Genomic DNA, 16,598 nt, shown 5'->3' on the forward strand with positions numbered 1-16,598 from the left:
AGAGTGCTAGATTTGGAATCAGGAAGACCTGATTTCAAATCCCATCTTAGACACTTACTAGCTATGTGACCTTGGGAAAGTCACTTAATTTTTCTTCTGCTGAAGTTCCCTCGGTTGTAAAGTGGTGATGGGAAGTTAGGTGGCACAATGGATAGGGTGCTGGGCCTGGAGTCAGGAAGATACATCTTGTTGAATTCAAGTCTGGCCTCAGACACTTATTAGCTATATCATCCTGGACAAGTCACTTAATCCTGTTTGCCTCAGTTGCCTCATCTGTAAAATGAGCTGGAGAAGGAAATGGCAAACCACTCCAGTATCTTTGAAAAGAATACCCCAAATGGGGTCATGAAGAGTTGGACATGATTGAAAAATGATTGAACAACAACAATGGGGATAATAATAGCACCTATCTCCCAGGGTTGCTGAGAGAATTAAAGGAGATAACGTGTGCAATGCTTTGCAAATCTAAAAGTGCCATATAAGTGCTACCTAGCTATTTGGACTTATTTCTTATGTATGATGGATTGGACAGATGTGTAGGAAGAACCAACTTAGCATCGCTCATCAATATCACTTTCCTTCCCATCACCATCTGGTAAATATTTTGGGGCTGGTCTGCTGGGTAGACAATGGATTGTGAACATCCCTTCTTGAGAGCAAGGATGGTTTCATTCCTGTCATTGTAACTTCAGCATGAAACATTTGCCCTGGCACATAATTGGTGCCTAATTAATGTTGGCTGATTGATTACTTACGCTTCTATGTAGACCTGGAAATAGATTTATAAATTTAGGAAATTTTAATTTAGAAAATGAATTAAAACAAAAAAAAAATGCATATTTAGTATTTTCCAGATTGCCTAGATCAGTTGTCCAAATCTCCTGCCTCATATGTGGTTATGTGATAGCGTTAAAATGAAAAATGGAATTCCCTTGATAATATTCAGACTATCTCATGATGTCAGTGTGGTAATAATGATTATGTCTATGAAGCCAAGTTACACAGGTTGGAAATTAACTGTACCCAGCCAACCATGAAGCAATTATATTTCCAAAGGGACCAGACACACTTATTACTCCCAGCATTCCGAAGTGGGCACGGAACGCACCGTTTTTTCTGTCCTAACTTCTCTCATGCTACATCACTGTGTTCCTATTTTAAGAACTCCCAGTGTGCAAAAATCAGTAAATGAGGGTTTAATTATTTAAATGACAGGAGTTTCCTTGCTTTGGAAAAAAAAAGATTAATCTTGTGTTTCCTTTACATGTGGAGTATATATATGGTATGTGTGCCAGGGCCCCACTGTAATGCAATGGAAACCATTGCACTTGGAGTTAGAGGGAGGACCTGCTCAGTCCTTGCTCAGTTACCTGTCGACCTCAGGCAAATCACCTTATGTAAAATTAGAGGCTTGGACTTCATGACCTTGAAGGTGTCCTCTAGCTCTAGCTAGATCTAGGCTCCTATGATTCCTAGGGACTGCAGCTATGAAGACAGCACCTTTGGGTTTAAGCCTTGCTTGGTAGACTTGCTTCAGCAGTGACAAAGAGGTGAACCACTCATGTGGTCACTGCTGTCAGCACAGAGGAAGCACTCTGAAGTGGGGTTGTCAGCAAGAAGGCTATGATGTGCCATTCATCTGTCAGCTGACACTATGCACCTGGTTTATGGGTTGCTCTCATTGGCCTTGAATTTGGACTGGGCTTTTGCAGTGTTGGCATCTGGCAAGAGTCCATGATCCGAAGGACGCTGTCCCTGTAGTTGTTGGTTACCACCTCTTTGTTGTGAATTTCTGGCACTCTGCCCAGGGTCAAGGAGCTCAGTCATTGAGTCAGGACAGGATTATCTTGTCCTTGTCCCTGGAGATTGGGGTTTTATCGGACAGTACCTCTGGCATTGCTAGTCACTATCATTGTCATATTTAATAAGAAGGATCAGGCACTGGCCAAATCTCATTCTCATTCTGACAGATATGTGCCCCAGACTGCATCGAAGTGCTAGAGATTGGTTTTCAGACAGGACAGGACAATCTATCCCCAAGTTTTATCTCTCTCTAATGAATGAAAAAGCATTTATTACGAATTTACCACATGCTAAAACCTGTGCTAAATTCTAGGGACCCAAATACAAGACAGATGGCCTCTGCTCTCAAGGGGCTTACATTGTAATTGGGGGAGAAAACACATCTATAGGAGGATTCATCAGCAGTGTGGATGGTAGGACCCAGCAGTCCTTTGGTTTCAGTGGGGGTGCACATGGTAAGATGCAGGAGTCTTTGAGGTACGTGAGCAGGTCAGTTCCAGGAAGGCTTGGAGTTGGTGACTCCCTGTTCATCCAAGCAGGGTGGCTGTGCCATCTTGCAGTCTAAGGGGTGTGGTTAAAGGGCCTCTGATGTCATGGCATCTTAGATTAGCATTGGAAGGGACTTGAGAGGCCATCTAATTCAAACTCCTCATTTCACCAATGAAGGAACCAAGGTCTAGAGAGGTGAGATGACTTTTCCCATCGTTAATTCACATACTCTTGTCTGATGCAGCACAATCTAAGACCCTGCCAACCAACAATTACAGCATGCATGGAAGTATACTTACAGATGTAACTTAATAACAACTTTATACATATGTGTTTAATATATATATATATATATATATATATATATATATATAATACATACATACATCTATTTGTCTGTCTGTCTATCTATCTATCTATCTAAATCCCCCTGCACTTGTGGCAGTCTATGGATCTCACTCATTGCTATCCTTCCAATGCTTTATGAGGGTAGTTAAAAGCTATACATTAAGGGGGCAAGAGATGTGATTAGCTAAATTATAGTGAGATGGAAGACAGAAAGTAATCTTTGAGCAGAGCTATACAAATATGAAAAAGATCTGTGAGATCCTCATTATGGGAACCCCCTGGTATGGGCACTGTCCGCAATCAATATAGTTTGCAACTAGTCTATAATTTAGAAGGTAAGTCCTAGGGATTTGTGTGAAGCACAATATTCATTCATTCATTCATTCATTCATTCATTCATAATGAGTAGGAGAGTCTTACCCTAAGTCACAGAGCTAATTTATGTCAGAGGCAGGATTTGACTCTGTCTTCCTGATTTCAAGCCAGCATCTTATCCACTATACAGTACAGTCTCTCTGCAAGGCAGAGATAAGGACAATTGTTACTGAGGACCAAACTCTTGTAGTGAAACCATTGAATAGAAAGGAGGCTATGTAAGAAAGAAAGCATTTACCTCTATTGGACTCTATTATGTGGTATTTTTGATGAATTTATCTACCCCAGATGACACAGCAAAACAAAAATGGGAAGCATATTTGTGATCTAACTGAGCATTGGAACTTTGTTCATTGCATAGAAGTGACTGAGCTGAAGTATGTGCTCAACTAGATGGTTTAGTCAGTCCAACCCTCTATATTAAGTTTTAAGGAGGAGAACTCTGTTAAGAACATCCCAGGTCAATAATAACTGTTTTTCTCTGTACTTTTGTTTACACATTTGTAGATAGATATTGTGAAGTCTGGATATTTCTCGAAGTAATAAGCAAATATATTTACTAAATTGCTGGATTTCATCCCGTAGACCTTGGGAAAAACTCGCAGCAAAGACAGCTAACTTAGGTTCTTTGTTATCAGGTATCTTCTGGTGTGAATTACTCCACTGGGAGTCATTCTCTGTGAAGACTTTAGTTATTATTCCCCAGATCAACCTCTGTCTCATTAGATTCAATTGTAAACCCACGTGTTTGACTTAGTCATGTTTTTGAGATGGCCCACATGCTGAGCTTCCCCAACTTTGCATGGCACTTGGTACAATTCCTTTGAATTTTGTGAAACTGAGAAAATTCCCCTCATTAATTCCACTGAAGTTTGCCCCTAAAGTTAACCTGACATTTCCTTTCCTTTGTCTCATAGGTGTGGAAGGATGCAGCGACTCAGATTTTCTTCTCTTTGTCTGCTGCATGGGGAGGTCTGATTACTCTTTCCTCTTACAACAAATTCCATAACAACTGCTACAGGTGGGTTGGAACCTGGCTAAGGTTGAGGTGGAAGTGGAGAGGTGAGGAAGTTCAGGGGGTGGAGCCCTCGGCTTGGACTCAGAGTCCTGGGGTCAGGGTTGGTGAATCAATCCCTGACTCTTAACTCTACTGAAAAGCTAGTGGCTTTCCTAGGGCAGGGAGGGAGTCAGTGGTAGGTCAGGATTACCATACTGTAAGCTCCTGGGGGTTTATTTCTAGAAGTCTCATTCTCTCCACTCACACAGCAGTTACCCTAAAGTAGGTCCTCATCACCCTAGACCTGGATTATTTCAATAGTCTTTTGTTTTTATATCTAACACTACCAGATATACTCACTGCCCCCCAACATGAGCATTCCCTTGTAACAAAGAAAAATATTTAAGTCAACACACATGACTATGTCTGATAATATAATTCAACATTTTATTCCCATAGACCACCAACTCTCCAACCAAAAGAGGGAAGATTCTTTTAGACTAGTCATTCAACACCATTTACTGGCAGCCTATTGTAGGAAGAGTTCTGTGCTGGGTGCTATTGGGAAATACCAAGAAATTTAGGACATGACCTTTGTACTTGAGGTGTTTATAGTCTAGATAGGGAGAAAGGACCTGCCTACCTGAAAAGTATCTGAAAATATCAGGGATTGCTGTCTATGAAAGGTGCCAAATGAGTGGTATGCAGAGTAAGAGTTATCAGAACTCAGAGGAAGAAATCGCTTTGGGCTGGGGTCTTTGTTAAAGTTTTCTTGAATGAGCTGGGATTATTTCTAGACTTTGAAGGATGGGAAGAATTCCAGTAACTGAAAGGAATGGTTAGAGCATTCCAGATTGGAAAAAAAGGTGTAAGCAAAAACTCTGAGGCAGGAAAGCCTAAGAAATGTTTGAAAAACAATCAATAGATCCATTAAGCAGGAGTGGAGCTATTTGTAGGGAAGAAGAGAGAAATAGAGTGAAGAAATAAATTGAGGCTTTATGAAAGAAGGCCTTAAATGCCTGGTCAAGGTGTTTGGATGAATAATGTTATAATTACTTGTTAATGAAGGATTTGAAAATTTGTAGGCACATGGAAAATGCAAAGGAATGCAGGATCCCTGTCACTTTAGAAAAGACTTCCAGCTAGGGCAGGTTGGACAAACCTATTCACTTGGGGAAACAGTGGGCTTCTACAAAGATGATGTTTGGGAAGTGAGTGAAATTTCCATTCAGCTCCTCCCACCTCCTGTCTTGGGCTCTTCTTCTACCTTTCAGTCCCCTGACCTAAGCTTTGTCTGGCTATTCAGTTCCCAATGCAGTGCCCCAATCAATTTCCCTGTCTCCAGCACTACTTATCCTCCAATCCTTTGTTGCCATGTGTTTCCCCCAAGGGCATCCCTGCTCTGTATCCCCTTCCCTCAGGGTCCTGCTCTGCTCTCCTCTGATAAAGAAATCCTGGCAAATGCCATAATGAATGATAAAAGATTGCCCTATTGTCCATCACAGGGAACGCATTCACATTTAAACCGACTTTCCAGTGACAGTGTTTAAACACAAAGATACTGGGGCAGATTTTTGATGTGGGGTACTCTTGCACATCCCTCAAATTACATGGCAAGATTGTATATGGGCCCTGCCTATTATGAGTAGGCTATAGAGAAGAAACCTGTCTATAATAAGGATGGATTAATGTTCAACTGTTGATCAAGCAACCAACATTTATTAGGTGCTACTATGCTAGGGATAAAGGTACTATGAATGACATAATCCTTACTTGCAGTAGCCTTGAAACCGTGGACCATGCCCATGCCCACATGCTAAGTATAACATGATGGCTCTTGTCTCTTCTTTCCAGAGACACACTCATTGTCACCTGTACCAACAGTGCTACCAGCATCTTTGCAGGCTTTGTCATCTTCTCCGTCATTGGCTTCATGGCAAACGAGCGCAAAGTAAACATTGAGAATGTGGCTGACCAAGGTAATGTAGACAACCTACATTTGGATAGTGTTTTAAGGTCAACACCATATATGTCACTACAATGCAGTTGAAACCTCAGTGGATCACCCTTACTTGCCTGCTCTGCCTGGTACTCAGGTCTTCAACATGTGATGGATTCCTATTAGGAGTAGGGGGTGGGGACAGAGTGAAATGACCGGTGGATCAGACAGTGGGAGCTAGATGACTTCTGTTGGTTTCTCTGGTGTTTCCTGAGTCCTAGAGGTTTGCAGACTAGCAAAGAGGATGCTTTGAAATATTCCTTCCCTCTGCCACCATTCTTACTTTTCTTCATTAATTTCAAATGAGAGTAAATAAGTTGTGAGCTCTACTTTAGTTGAAGGGGGATTATTTATTAGACTAAATTGATAATTATAATAGCAGTGTCAGGTGCACTCATTTGGATAATGATGGTAGGAGAGTTTGTGGAATTCTAATAACAGGAACAGAAATATCTTACTTTTATAAATGATTTTTATTTCCAAAGCACTTTTATGGATTTTATCTCAAAGCTATGTGTCTAAAAACTTTTCTTTCCTTTGGAGGATGGGAAGAGAGGGCAAGTTAGGGAAAGGGGAGGGGTGGTATGGGAAATCTGTTGCACGATATTGAAAGCTCTGAACCACACACCACAGCTCTGTCACTGTATTGGTGACCTTGGTAAAAATTATTTCACGCCTCAATTTCCTTTTCTATGGAAGGAGTCTACTGATGATCTCCAAGCTGCCTTTTGGCTTTCAGACTCTATGATTATGATTCTAGGAGAGATTTTCCTTCCTATGCTGTGTCTCTAATATGTCTAGCACAGTCTCTTGCAGATTTTTTTGTTTGCAGTTAGGACCTGTGATTTAATCTCTTTAGTAAACTACCTGTAGAGAGACATGACTGTAATTTATTGTCTTAACGAGTTGCATGGGATGCTGAGAGAAAGGACTTTCTCAGGGTCACATAGCCTGTGTTTGTCAGTAGTAGGACCTGAATCCAGGTCTTCTTAACTCCAGAACTTGCATTCTTTCTACTACCCCAAGGTATCTCTCCTTTCGTAGTCAATCAGTGTCGGTAACTGACTAATGAGGGGCAGCTAGGTGGCGCAGTGCACAGAGTGCTAGGCCTGAAGTCAGGAAGACTCATCTTCCTGAGTTCAAATCCAGCCTCAGACACTTACTAGCCGGGTGACCCTGGGCAAGTCACTTAACCATGTTTGCCTCAGTTTCCTCATCTGTAAAATGAGCTGGAGAAGGAAATGGCAAGCCACTCCAGGATCTTTGCCAAGAAAACCCCAAATGGGGTCACAAAGAGTTGTATGTGACTAAAACGACTGAACAACAAAGTGAATAATGAATGTAAAGAGGTGGCTTATCTCATGGGCGAGTGATTTTTTTTTTTGTGGGGCAGATGGGGTTAAGTGACTTGCCCAGGGTCACACAGCTAGTAAGTGTCAACTGTCTGAGGCTGAATTTGAACACAGGTCCTCCTGACTCCAGGGCTGGTGCTCTATCCACTGTGCCACCTAGCTGCCCCTACCATGGTTGAGTGTTTAACAGACAACAGTGAAGAGGCAGAGCCTATTGTTAGTGGTTTTCCTCCACTACCAGCACCTACCCGCACCCCCACCCAAATCTGTCTTCACTAAAATGGTTGTTTGTTCAGGGGTGTGCTTTAGCCGACATGAACCAGCTTGGGAAAACAGATCATTATGGTTTCAGTGTGAATATTTATACTTTGGAAAACTGGCAAGTGTGAAAAATCAGGCCTGATTTGTTTCGTTGGTTATATAGACTTAATAAAGTATCAATAATGCAGATCAAACTTGAAATTGTTTAGTGGGTACATTTTTTCCCCTTGGAGAGACGGTTGTTAAACATTTACCAGCACGCCCTGTTTGTGATCTAATGATAGGAGTTATAGACTCAGAGCTGAAAGGGGCTTTAGAGGTCCTGTAGTCTGACTCGGTCATTTTACATACAGCAGGGGAAGTGACTTCCCCAGGGTCACACAGGAAGTAAGTAGCTAGCAAAGTCAGAATTCCAACTCAGGTCATTTGATAACAGATCCTTCTGTGTGAGTAATATCTGCAATAAGATGGCAGGAACTTTTATGAATATAGAAAGTTCCAGGGGGATGAGTTAAATGTGTATAAGTATTCATGTGACCTATAACTTATAGAATATGAGACTGACTGAAGGTTTCCAGGCACTTTTCTGGAGAAGCATCTGGGAATGGCAGAAGCTTATGTTCTAGTGGGGTGGTGGTGGTGATGTTAGCATGACTGAATTGGAAGGAACCTTTCGAGGTTATAGGTTATGAGACCACAGATGTAGAGCTGGAATCTCAAAGGCTTTCTAGTCAGTCAGCCAGTCAATAAGTTAATTTATGAAGTACTTACTATGTGCCAGGCACTATGCTCAGTGCTGGGGATAAAAAGAAAAGCAGTCTCCCTTGAGGTGCTTACATGGGAATGAGAGAGACAACATGCTAATAACCTGATGTAAAAGGCATATACAGCATGAGTGGAGGTGTGAGAAATTGTGGGGACTGGGAAAGGCTTCTGCAGCTGGGTGATGAAAGAAGCCGGGGAAGCCAAAAGGCAGAGGCAAGGAGTGACAGTATTCCAGGCATGGGGGACAGCCAGTGAAAAGGTGCATAGGTTAGAATGGGAGTGTAAAAAGGCCAATAGCACTGGAATCTTTTATTTTACAGATGAGGCAACTGAGGCCCAGAGCCTTTAAATGGCAATCCCAAGGTGAGAGGTAATTAGCATCAGTGATAGGATTTGAACCCAGGACCTCTAATTTCAGACCCAGTGCTCTTTTCACCTAGACTGTCTCAGAGCATACCCTGCCCAAAGCAGAATGGATTGATTTCCAGGTTGCCTGGCAACACAGTCCTATTACCTCTGACTACTAAGATCCTGTTCCCTTGGTTCAGTCGCCTTGACTTTATTGTTGTGACAATGGAGTGGAGTTTCCAGGGATTTAGGCCATTTGTTGCTGGTTTTCCCAGCAATAATCCCAAAGGGATTTGACCTGTGATTTCAATGATGAAGAAAATCCCTCTGCCTATACAGTGAGTTGCCTAAAGCACTGAGAGGTTAAAGGACTTCCACGGGGTCACACCAGTCAGTATTTTTCAGAGGAGACACTTGAACCTAGGCCATCTTGAAGCTCCAAGTTCAGATTACTATCATCTATGTTATGTTTCCCTTCTTGGGCATAACTCTAGTTCAAACATCTCATCTCCTTGGGAAAAGATATGGTCTTTCAAATTTAAGAATTGAAAATCTGGATTGTAGAACTAAGATGTTTTAGTAAAGCCATGTGTTCTGGGAAGGAGAGACAGCTATAGTGACCTGGAACCTAATGCTGAAAATCCTTATTTTTTTCCAAAATGGTGGAAATAGAGCTCTTTGAAGTAGGATGGATGAGGGAATTAAGAGCTTTGGATAGCAGATGCTCAAAAAGTGTTTTTTTCTCATTGCTGAACAATGAGAATGAATATTCACAAAGATGAACCTGAGACCATTCAAGAGCCTCAATCATCAGAGAAAGATTCAATTATGATCGCTTGATTCTACTCACTAAGGCAGAAAAGAAGACTCAGAATTTGCAAAAAGATTTTCCAACAACAAGGTGGAAATAAAACTTTTCTTGGTAGTTCTCAATGAAATCAATTCATAGGAACAGTTTGAAAGAGGCAAATCTTGGCTTGACATCAGGAGGGATTTCCTAAACAAATGGAGCTATCTCAAAATGGTTGACTTAAGGAAGAAGTGGATTCCCCTTCATTGGAGGTCTTCATTGACCACTTGTCTGGGATATTGTCCAGGGGATTCATGGTCAAATATTGGCTAGATGCCCTTCCATTTTTGAGATTCTGGAATCCATATTAGTCTTGGCCACCATTTTTTTTGGCCATTCTTCCCACTTCAACTCAAAACAAAGGGTAAAGGAGGCATTTTATGATTAACTGAGAGACACTTGAGCCTTCACATTTCTGTCAACAAAACTCTGAATGAGCAAATCCTCCCATGGTGGCTCTAGGTTAGAGTTTCCACCATTTAAACCTACTGCTATTTTATAAGAACTTTTCTTAATTTCATATATATCTTATTAATGTTCTTAGTTGGTCAGTTAATAGTTTTTCTGAATTTCTGCTTCCAGGAAGTCTCTACTAGTCTCTTAGGATAAAGAGGTAAGGTCTAAAAAAATTAAAGCAAGTGATAGGTACTATGATTTATTATTATTTTTTTCTTCTGAATACTTTGATATTATCATATATTTAGATCTGGAAGGGACCTTGAGAGGTCATCTAGTGTAACTCCCTCCTTTTACAAATGAGGAAGTGAATCCTAGAGAGTTAAATGATTTGCTCATCACTCAGACAGTAAATAGCAGAGCTGAAATTGCAGCACAAATCTTCTGACTTGAAAATCCAGGATCCAGATTATTTTACCATGGATCTTTGATCATGTTGGAATGAATATTCCTTTCACTTTTTAGATTATAATTTACCATTGACTTCTAATATTTTGTGATTCTTATCCATATCCTTTCACATAGTCTTCAAAATGCACTGGAGGATTGCCTCTGAGTCTGTTAACATTGTGTGGATATCAGTGCACTAGCCAGGCTGTCCATATATTAGCTCTCAATTTGGCTGCATGAATGATTTGTATCTTTTTCTTGCCATACATGTAATTATATCTTTTTCTATTTAGAATGCTCATCACCTTTAGTAATATGCTGTGGTATACCCATATCTGTCTTTCCATTGTGTCACCTGCAGTTTTGATTCTTTTAAGATGCAAAATGGCTCCTGGTCCTCTGCAACATTTTGATTTCAACCCACTGAAATTGGAGTAATTAGGTATTTTCTGAAGAAAATTTTGAAATCAATAAAGTAGACAGTGATTTCCCTTGGCATGAGAGCTAACTGAATATTTATTGAGAATATTTATAGGTGAAGCTGGAGGGCACAGAGCAGACAAATGTGAAATGGAACAGATCTGCTGGTGTTTTTGTAGCAGTTTATTTTCATAATTTATGACAGTAGGACCACCACATCTGGACCTCAGTACTTAAGATGCTGTATAATCAAATGGAAAAGGCATTGAAGAAAATGAAGTAGGGAAGAGCTTCTTCATCTGACTAGATACCAAGTCAATCTCTGCCAAAGGGGACCCAATTCTGGAGACACTGGGCAGATTTTTAAGTGATCCCAAAGAAAGGAATAGTTTGTATGACTATTCAAAGTGTTTTAATAGTGTAATCTTCTAAAGGAGGCGGCAAAAGGTCCACTTACCTGTGAAAGTCAAGAATAAATCTTTAGGAGATTCGGTAAGGGATCTTTTTACTGACCCAGGTACAGATAGATGGCTATGCCTTGGGCCATTCAGAACGATTGGTGCTTGGCATAGCTCGGTGAATCAGCCTGCATGTGGAGAATCTAATATAAAAGGTATTTTATGTTAAATCTCAAAGAACTAAGTATTTGAAGGAAACTTAGGTTGCTACAATACATTTTCATCCTAGCTTTCTCCCTTTGCCAGGAAGGAGCCCTTCACAAACAATACAATGATACAAATTCTAACTTATAAGAGTTCAGAATGAGGATTACTTAGAAAAAGTACCGCTGTCCATTTATTCACACTCATCTGTCACAAAATATTTTTTTAAGTGCCATTATGTGCAAGGCTCTTGGGAGGGATGTAAAGGTGAACCGAATAAGAAAATACACTATTATCAAGGGGGTCGAGACATTTTTCAGATGTCGAGAGTGTCAAACCCTGGGAATGTAATTCCTCTGAGGCTGCATTAACTTCTATAGGTTCCCTAGGGATTATTAAATCCTGCTGTAGAGTGCACTAACAGTACCCCTCTTTTAGCTCCAAAGAGTTAAGGAGCCAGCCGATCCCTGAGGTTTAATTATTTCTCTCCAAGAGTGAGTTCAACCCTGAGGGAAGCTCATCTTCCTTGCAGCAGAACACTATTCCAGACAGGGCCCTAGGGAGCCTCCCTCCTTGGGAACTTATGCAGTCTCAGGGAATGGCTAAGTTTCCCTTTGGGAGAATTTGTCTTTCTGGGTGCCCACAAAGTCCCCAAAGGATGCTTTATTCACTGGGCAGGATTAAGTTTACTATCCTATGAATCTTCCCATCCCAACCAAGTAAATAGGCAAACCTATGAGTAGACCTGTTTTTTAGCTGAATGGGACTATTACACTTTTAAAATTCGTTTTGTAAACTTGTGAGTTGCTGATGGAGCTATAGGGAAGAAGTAATTCCTCAAACTGAGAGGCCCATGTTAGCCTAAGTCCTGCCCTAGATATATCTTTTAAAGAAATCTCTAGATCATCTCATAAATCTCAAGTAGTTCTGCATCTACAGGAGTCTTATTCACAAACAGGGAAATACATATGGCAGTGTATCAACAGTTGATGAAGGGGGATCATAGGGTTTTGAGTCATAAAGTTACCATAGAGAGATCATCTCTTTCAATCTCCTTCTTCATCTTCCAGATGAGCAAATTGAGGACCAAAGAGTTTAAGGGACTTAGCCAAGATCACGCAGCTAATAAGTACCAGTGCTGGGATCCAAGATTCTTTTTTTTAAAAATAGTATTTTACTTCTTACAATTACATGTAAAGACAATTTTTAAAAATTTTGAATTACAAATTTTTCTCCCTCCATCTCTCCCCTCCCCCTCCCTAAAATAAGCAATTTGACAGATCCAAGATTCTTTAGTATGCAATGCTATAGACCTTTCTCTTCCAAACTACCCTTTCCTTTTCTTTTTTTAAATCTTATTTCTGTTGATATCTTTTGTTTTTATATAACCTTCATTTCTGAATGTTTTTCTCTCTCTTTTAACCTCAAGTACAAAGAATAAAACAGGAAGAGGAAAAAATAGTAGAGCAAAAGCAATCAAACTCATTGTCTGTGTCTGCATCTCACTATGAGTAGCTAGTATTTATCACCTGTACACATTGCTTTAAGGGTGATAAAACACTCTATATATTTTATTTCATTTGATCTTCATTAGAACCCTATGAAGTAATGGCTTTAATTTCCCCCATTTTGCACATGAGAAAACTGAGGCATAGAGGTTACATGACTTGCCCAAGGTCACACATCTAATGTCTCAGGCAACTTTGAACTCAGGTCTTCTGACTCCAAGTCTAACGGTCTCTATTATATTACTTAGCTGCCCTATGTTGTTTGGAGCTGGATTGTGGTAGGTGCTCCAAATTTCTAGATTATAGTTTATCTGTGTATTTATAATGTCACAAGATTATAGATTTAGAGCTGGAAGGAAACTTGAAGGGTATAAAATTTAACCCTGTCATTTATTTTTTATTCATTTAAAATATACATTTATTTATTTATTTTTAGTTTTCAACATTCACTTCCATAAGATTTTTAGTAGCAAATTCTCTTCCCATCTCTCCCCTCCCCCACCCCAAGACAGTGCGGAATTTGATAAAGTTTCTACATATTACATTCATATTGAATCTATTTTCATGTTAGCCATGTTGTAACAAAGAATTAGAACCAATGGGAAGAACCATGAGAAAGAAGAAACAAAAAAAAAAGAGAGAGAGAGCAAATAATATGCTTTGATCTGCACTCAGATTCCATAGTTCTTTTTCTGGTTGTGGATAGCATTTTCTATGAGTGCTTTGAAATTGTCTTGGATCCTTGCATTGCCAAGAAGAGATGAGTCTATCAAAGTTAGTCATTGTACAATGTGGCTGTTACTGTGTACAGTGTTCTCCTGGTTCTGCTCACTTCACTCAGCATCAGTTCATTTAAGTCTTCCCAGGTTTTTCTGAAGTCTGCCTGCTCATCATTTCTTATAGCACAATAGTATTCCGTTACATTCATATAACACAACTTGTTCAGCTGTTCCCCAACTGATGGGCATTCTCTTAATTTCCAGTTTTTTGCCACACAAAAAGAGCTGCTATCATTATTTTTGTACATGTGGGTCCTTTTCCCATTTGTATGATCTCTTTGGGATTCAGACTTAGAAATGATATTGCCGGGTCAAAGGGTATGCACATTTTTATAGTGGGCATAGTTCCAAATTGCTCTCCAGAATTAACCCTGTCATTTTAGAGATGATAAAATAGGCATAGAGAGTGAAAATAAGTTTGCCCAGAGTCACATGCCAAGCAGCATCTGAGGCAAAATGTACATTTTCCTGACACTCTAGTACAATAGTCTACCCATTGAACTACCTAGCTTCCTCATATCTCCAGTGCATCTAATATTTCACACTTTAGTCCCCCAACTCTGCAAAAAAAGGAAAGAAGGCACATTTTGTCAGTTTTTCTCTTGCTTGTTAACTTTCATCAATCAACCCCTTCTTAAAGCTTTTTCATTCTCTTTAAAAAAGTGAAAACTGCCCTTTAATGAAATCACAGGTCCAGTTCCTATCCTTTTAAATAAACTCAGCTTCATTAATGATGTTTGCATAGCACCTAGATCAGCAAATATTTTTAGAATCAATGAATATGGGATTCATCTTGGAGATAACAGACTAAATTAATTTGGGGATTCCCTGTAAGTGACTTGGTAGAATTCTATTTAGCTTCAAATCCTAAATGATGTCCAGACTTCTGGGGAAGAGGCATTGCTGCTCAAAATAACATTTGAGAGCCTCTAGGAATTTCCATTTTTCTGGAGTCTTAACCTGGAAAACTGATGTGGATAGATTTTTTCCCCCTCTTCTTCCTTGCACCTTAATTCTGACCTCTGCTTTTGTAAGAGACAAGCAAACAGGTACCAGGGATTTATTTCAAATGACTAGGCTTATTGCATCCACTAGGAGATGCCATAGGGTCAATATGCATCCATTACAGCCCGCTGTGACCTCAGTCCTTTAATGTTCAGCACTGTGACCCTGGACTATTGTAAATAATGAATCAATTATGTTTTGTATCATTTTATTCCTTTATATTCTCTCAGTGATGCTCTCTTTGGCTGAGAATCATGTAGCAGTGACCTTCCCAAGGGACGTGGTCAGAGTTGTGGTCAGTCGCAACATTCTTGTACCCAAGGAATGGCATAGAAGACTTCCAGGACGTGCATGACCAGAAAAGGAGTTGATTGATTGTCACAAGTCACAGGGGTAAATGATGGACAACCTGAGTGCTGTACTGGCTTCCTTGAAATAGTTAAAGAACCAGATAAAATTTCCAAGTGTGCTGGGTGGATCTTTGTGAGAGAAGGGACTCCTATTTTTGTGTTTGTATCTTTAGTACCCATCACAGAGCCTGACCCATAGTAGACACTTAAATGATTATTAAGTTGGGGGGGAGGGATGGGAACCATTCAGGAAGATAAGGGTGCTCTCAGATTATTGGAGGAGGGAATACTTCCTGAGATCAAGGATCCATTTAAGAATCCAAGTGGTTTTATTGTGTATTTTTATTATGTTTTAGTTATTGGAACTTCTGTCAATCTGCAGATTTGCTTCAACTATTTCCAATTTATTAAGTGCCTATTATGTGCAAAGCATTGTGCTAGGTATTGGGTATGAAAAGATGAATGAAAAACTCCCCCCTGCCATTCTCAAGAAGTTGGCATTTTTTCTGGAAGATAATTCTCACCTAACCCGACTAATTATAACCAGAACATTCTATTCTATAGAAATTTTGGATAAATGGAGTTCATCATAATGGATTTTTTTAAAAGAGAGACAGCTTGGTATAAACTATAGAGAGCCAACTTCAGAGCCAGGAGACCTGGGTTTATGTCCTACTTCTGACATGTATTGGCTGTCCATTCTCCATCCAGGTTTGAAACCTGGGTGTCATCTTTAGCCTCACACTCTCTCTTAGCCCCTATGGCCCATCACTCATCAGGTCTTGTTTCAACCTTCATGACATCTCTCATATTCTCCTCCAATACTACCATCATCCCCACTCCCCCCTTCAATAAACTCTCATGGCTTCCAATTACCACAGGATCAAATATAAAAATCCACTTTACCTTTTAGAGCTGTTTATAATCTGGCCCCTTCCTACATTTCCAGTCTTTTTCAGCCTGATTCTCATCCTTATTCTTCCCAATGTTCCTCACACACAAAGCTGTATCTCCAGACTCCAGGCATTTTCACTGGCTGTCTCCCATGCCTGGATATTCTTCCTTCAGGTCTCGGTAAAAGCCATACTTTTATCAAGAAGTCTTTTCTAGTCCCTAATCTTGGTGCCTTCGCTCTGGGACTACTTCCAATTTTTCCTGTATGTATCTTGTTTGTAGACAGTTGTTTGCCGTTACCCGTATTAGACTGTAAGCTCCTTGAGAGCAGGGACTATTTTTGGCCCTTCTTTGTTTCCCTATTGCTTAGCACCATTACTTGCATTTATTAGGTGATTAATTCTTGCTGTGTGGTCAAGTCTACCCTCTTTGTGCTCTGGGCCAGTGGTGTCAAACTCAGATAGAAACATATGCCAGTAGCACTGTATGTGAGAATTCCTGGGTACCATATTGACTTAGAAAACCACAAATTAATATGCTATCACTTGCTTATGGTATTTTTATTAATTTAAAAATGTTTTCCAATTATATTTTAATCTGGTTCGGG

General features: G+C 40.1%; 1 protein-coding gene across 1 annotated transcript in view; it reads left to right on the forward strand.

Annotated features, from left to right (window-relative positions):
• Positions 1 to 16,598, forward strand: part of SLC6A5 (solute carrier family 6 member 5) — a 68,482-nt gene that overhangs the window by 21,457 nt on the left and 30,427 nt on the right. The window contains exons 8-9 of the mRNA XM_078148283.1: positions 3,933 to 4,036; positions 5,867 to 5,991. Of these exons, the coding sequence (XP_078004409.1) occupies positions 3,933 to 4,036; positions 5,867 to 5,991 (229 nt within the window). The remainder of the gene's footprint in view (positions 1 to 3,932; positions 4,037 to 5,866; positions 5,992 to 16,598) is intronic.

The sequence above is a fragment of the Phascolarctos cinereus genome, unplaced genomic scaffold (assembly GCF_003287225.1).
Source record: "Phascolarctos cinereus isolate Bilbo 61053 unplaced genomic scaffold, phaCin_HiC Scaffold_9;HRSCAF=440, whole genome shotgun sequence".
In the NCBI taxonomy this organism is placed as follows: Eukaryota; Metazoa; Chordata; class Mammalia; order Diprotodontia; family Phascolarctidae; genus Phascolarctos; species Phascolarctos cinereus.